Raw genomic sequence first — 4837 nt, forward strand, 5'->3', positions numbered from 1 at the left:
AATGGCTTTTCTACAAAATATTAACATGCTGTTTGTCCAGGGGGTCAAATACTTGTTTTTCCTCATCAGATGGTTATCAATTTTTATAAATTCATATGATGTGATTTTCTGGAATTTTCTTTGGGATTCTGTCTTTCACTGTTAGAATGTACATATGATTAAAATTATAGATCGTTGCATTCTTTGTAAGTGGGCAAACCTGCAAAATCAGCAAGGGGTCAAATACTTTTTTCCCCCACTGTAGTTTGTTTGATGGTTTGGCAATACTGTTGTTATGCATTCATGCCAATAAAGCTAATTTGAATTGAATTGAATTAAATTTATTGTTTTATTCCAGCTTTCATGGCTGTGCTGTGTTGCTTATTTATTGTGCTTGACTGTTTCTTGTTTTCATTTCTCTCTTAGTTGTCTTCCTATGTCAGCTGTTTATTGCTGCTGTTCGGCTGGTTGTCTTTTTTTGTTTGTTGTTGTTTTTCTCCGCCCCAAGCCCCTCTCCCCGTTCTCTTGCAGGTTTCGTTGCTTTCTGTTTACGCCAAATTCTGGCCCAACCATCTGAATGCCGCAGCTGAAACCAAGACTCATCAGACCAGGCAACGTTTTTCTAATCTTCTATTGTCCAGTTTTGGTGAGTCTACAAACAAAATTAGACAGTAGAAGTTAGTATATACAGTACGTACTAAGATAATGTATTTTGGTACGTAACATGTATTTTTAATTTAACCAAGTATCCAATATAGTTTATTATAAATATATGAACATTCAATGCTTTATCATGATTTTAATTGTGGATAGACCTCCTGCCTCCATAGACTTACATGCATTAGGAGGCTCGCCTTCACTGTATTAATTTGGCGGTCGTGCAATGCTGCAATTAAGGGGCGACTTAGGTATCTACGTGTATGTATTTTTGGCTCAGCCAAACACGAGACTGGTGGGCAGCATGAGACAACAGGAGGCGTTAGGTTTAGCAAAAACCCCTCCTTCATTGCTAGAGTTTTGACAAATATAAATGTTTAGTCAGCATGCAGGAGGAGGAAATAGCAATCTAATAGTGTGCGTCTTCACTTTGCATTAACATCCAGTTTAAAAATGTTCATTGTGTTAGTGGCATACTTTCTCCTGTTAGGTAAGTTTTTATTGAATATGAAGCATATGATGTTCATTGTTGTCTCGGATTACCGACATGCGTGACGCTAGTCACAGGAAATGTTTGAAAATCTGCATTTTCTGTTATATTCAGTGGCTGATGCAACAGTGGTGCTTGATGTCAACACTACTGTTGGTGAATCAACGGTACTCCCATGTTTCCTAAAGACCCCAACTCTCACTGACTTAAAGAATCTACGCTTTTACTGGCAAGATGAAGGAAAGTGTGTTTTGTACTCTTTCAATGAAGGAAAGGAGATGCCAGAGCATGTAAATGAACTTTATCGAGACAGGATCACAGCTTTCCAACAGGACATGATTAGAGGAAATATTTCAGTCAAAGTTAAAAACATAACACTTAAAGATAACCAAAAGGTTTTCCACGTTTTTGCAGCAGTTTTTGATTCAGAAGGGATAAGAAGATACATTCTTGAACACAGGAAAATCTGCCAGATTACTCTACATGTTGCAGGTAAGGTTGGAGATTTCACTTTTCTTTACAGGAATAATTTGATAGATGAAACAATCAATAACTTTCTTTCTGTTAAAGACTAGCTATAGTATAAAGACCAGAAACAGGGAGCATGGCTCTGTCCAGAAGTTACAGAATCTGCCTGCCAGCACCACTAAAGTTAACTAACTTATAAGTTATTGCATTTGTTTAACTTACATAACTGCAAAAGTGTTATAAGCTCAACTTGTGATTGAAAAGTTAACTCTTAATCAGAGTTAGTGGAGTTGTCAGTAGTTACCTCAAGTTAGTTATTACACCCTGTTTTCAGTGTTTATGCTAAACTAAGCTAAGAGGCTGCTGGCTACAGCTTCATAGTAACTGTGCAGACGGGTCTTCTCATCTAACTTTCAGTAAGACAAGAAGCACATTTCCCAAAATATCTGCAAATGCAGAAATTAAATTTTTTATAAGTGACCTTAACTGCACTCTCTTTACAGTTCCTTACAAGAATGTCAGCCTGACTGTAAACAAAGAAACAATGACTGCAGTCTGCACTACACAAAGAGGATTCCCTGAGCCTTTGGTAAAGTGGAGACTCTCAGACAAATCCCAACACCTTGTAGACCTGAGGGATGTACACACTACAGCGGTGCAGGACCCCAAAGATCAGCTCTACAGTTTTTGCAGCACTATAGATATCCATGGAGGTCGATCTGTGACCTGCTTGATCCACAACCCTACCCTAAATGTGACTTTGATCGCCACCCACGTTTTAAACAAAGGTAAGTTAAGCTCTGCAGTCATCAGCAGTGGTCGTGAAGTATCCCATACCTAATCAATTCCGGGGTTAAAACTTGGACCCTCATATATATGCTTATATATACATGCAATTCCAGTGGGCCAAAAGTAAGCCCTCATACAAAGATAAATACAGATCAAGAAAACAAGACATGCCAGGAATGTTTCTCTTCTTTAAAAGGCATTGAGTGTAATATAATAAGAGTCATTAGCCATTTTCAATCAAAAATGGGTTGTGGTGCTTCTTTCAGTCTTAATATCAAACTACAGTAACACCAAAGTCATCTTTGGACTTTCCTACAGGAAATAAGACCACTGTGGTCAGCTGATGAAAATGAAAAATACAGGATGTATATCATTTTAGTGACCATAAATCCAATCATCTGGTGCTGCTGACACCTGCTGGGGTAACACTGTAATGCAAGTCTACTATTTTGTAACATAAAGAGATTTTGATTCTATAGAGTATTTACAACTAACTACAACCAAACCACAGCCAGTAAACACTGACTGATTCATGAATTCAAGTTAAGACTTGTTTTAGTTTGATTCAATGACTTTGATTTTGTATCCAAAATAAAGCCTTCTACTGAGAGAACTATGATTGCTCAACTGTAGAAGTCTGGCTAATAAAAGCAGTTCTCATTTTTAACCACACACACTTCCAACATGATTCATTCTTAAAAGTTTCTATTTTCTGTAAAGCAACACAGCAAATTGTTCCTTTCTTCCTGTCACTGCCTCCAGGTGAGGCAGAGAGGAGCCTCCCTGGCTGGGCTTTTGGTCTGGTAGTGGCTGCTGCCGTTCTGAAAGCTTGAGCTGGGGTTCATAGCACATCAAAAGTGAGTAGTTGTTTTTTATTGAACTATTTTTGGCATTTAAAATATCTGATCTGATCTGATCTGAATGAAACTGGGCAGACGATTTATAGAGTTTAAGGGGGCTTTCACACTTACCTGGTTTGGTCCGGACATTCGGACTTTTCAGTTTGGTCCGAACCAAAATTGAAGGTGTGAAACCTCCCACGGACCACGTTCCAGACCAAACATATGAAATTTGGTCCGGACGAAAAGTTGTGGTCTCGGTCCGGATCAAACTGAACCATGGTTTTGTCACAAGATTCTTGTTGAGGTTCTGATGCCTCCACATCTGCTACTCAAAGCTTAAACTGTAATGTTACAAGGACAACTTGGCTACAGGACATTTGACAGCTGATATGAAATTGTCTTAAAAGGACAACACAAAAACATTTAAAGACTGTCTCCCTTGTTCCATTTTCTCCCACATGTGTGACATAATAGTGCTGTCAACATTAAAACACTGAGGCATCTTTTAGAGGACCATCTCAAAAAATTAGAATACTGAGAAAAAGTTCATTGTGAGCATCAGAACCAGACTGAGAGATTAATGGCTTCAGAAACCTTTGCAGGTGTTTTGAGTTAATTAGCTGATTAGAGAGCTCTTCTCCACTTGACATTTCTGTATAGTTTATAATACAGAAATGTATTTATTCTAAAATTTTAATACATTTTGAGATACTGGAGTTTTTATTTCCATGAGAAAGATGAAAACAAAAAGGTTTGAAATGCTTCACTTTGTGTCTAGAATATATCAAAGATTCCCTTTTTGAATTAAATTACGTTAGAAAATTAACTTAACCCAATATTCTATTTTTTAAAGAATCATCTGTATTTACTTTATATTTTTCTTCACCTGAAGCATTTATTACACATTTTCCTCCAGAGTCACTCTGTAGATCAGATGTCCCACCTGGTACCCAGAGAGCTGCAGAGACCTGGGAGTCCTCATTGTGCTGATGGGGTGGACAGATGTGGAAAGGCCTTCTCTCCTTCTGTTTACTGTTTAAGTAATTATGCAGTGTATTTCTGTGTGTGCAGGAGTATTTTTACTTTCTACCTTATACTTTAAGATAAATAAGGAGCCATACACACAGTACCCATATACTATATAACAGAGCCTGAAGTTTCTGCAGAGTGCCTTGTTTGCTGTTCTGATTTAAGGTCTCAGACCTGATTGAATGCACATGTAGGAAATAGGTGAGTCTATACAATGTAAGCGACACAAGACCTTCTAAGAGGTTGCAGTAAATTACACCACCTGCAGGGCTTCAAAACTATTCAGTGTGCAGATAATTCTTTGTTTTTCACAACAGATGAACTTCTCAGTCAATGTCACATTTGTCTCTTAAAGAAATGTCAAAATAAAACAGTATATAACATCAACCTTTCGTTTTTTACTTTCTATTCAATTCAATTCAATTCAATTCAATTTTATTTATATAGCGCCAAATCACAACAACAGTTATCTCACAGCGCTTTTCATAAAAGAGCAGGTCTAGACCGTACTCTATGATGCTATTTACAGAAGCCCAACAGTTCCCACCAAGAGCAGCACTAGGCGACAGAGGCAAGGAAAAAC

The 4837-nt window shown here is 37.7% G+C and overlaps 1 protein-coding gene across 1 annotated transcript; it reads left to right on the forward strand.

The window, feature by feature from the left end:
- The first annotated feature begins 1075 nt into the window (after positions 1 to 1075).
- Positions 1076 to 4595, forward strand: LOC123974078 (CD276 antigen homolog). Its single transcript, XM_046054515.1, has 5 exons — positions 1076 to 1126; positions 1241 to 1618; positions 2098 to 2382; positions 3146 to 3240; positions 4142 to 4595. Exons 1-4 carry the CDS (start codon positions 1090 to 1092, stop codon positions 3214 to 3216), a joined length of 771 nt encoding a protein of 256 aa, XP_045910471.1. The 5' UTR covers positions 1076 to 1089; the 3' UTR covers positions 3217 to 3240; positions 4142 to 4595.
- The last annotated feature ends 242 nt before the right edge of the window (positions 4596 to 4837 follow it).

Source organism: Micropterus dolomieu, linkage group LG07 (genome assembly GCF_021292245.1).
Source record: "Micropterus dolomieu isolate WLL.071019.BEF.003 ecotype Adirondacks linkage group LG07, ASM2129224v1, whole genome shotgun sequence".
Taxonomy (NCBI): Eukaryota; Metazoa; Chordata; class Actinopteri; order Centrarchiformes; family Centrarchidae; genus Micropterus; species Micropterus dolomieu.

Bases quoted from the DNA above. Each gene is read 5' to 3' on its own strand.
- LOC123974078 (XM_046054515.1), top strand. From the start codon at position 1,090: ATGTTCATTGTGTTAGTGGCATACTTTCTCCTGTTAG. The intron at 1,127-1,240 runs GTAAGTTTTTAT...TGTTATATTCAG, and splicing joins GGCATACTTTCTCCTGTTAG to TGGCTGATGCAACAGTGGTG. The intron at 1,619-2,097 runs GTAAGGTTGGAG...CTCTCTTTACAG, and splicing joins GATTACTCTACATGTTGCAG to TTCCTTACAAGAATGTCAGC.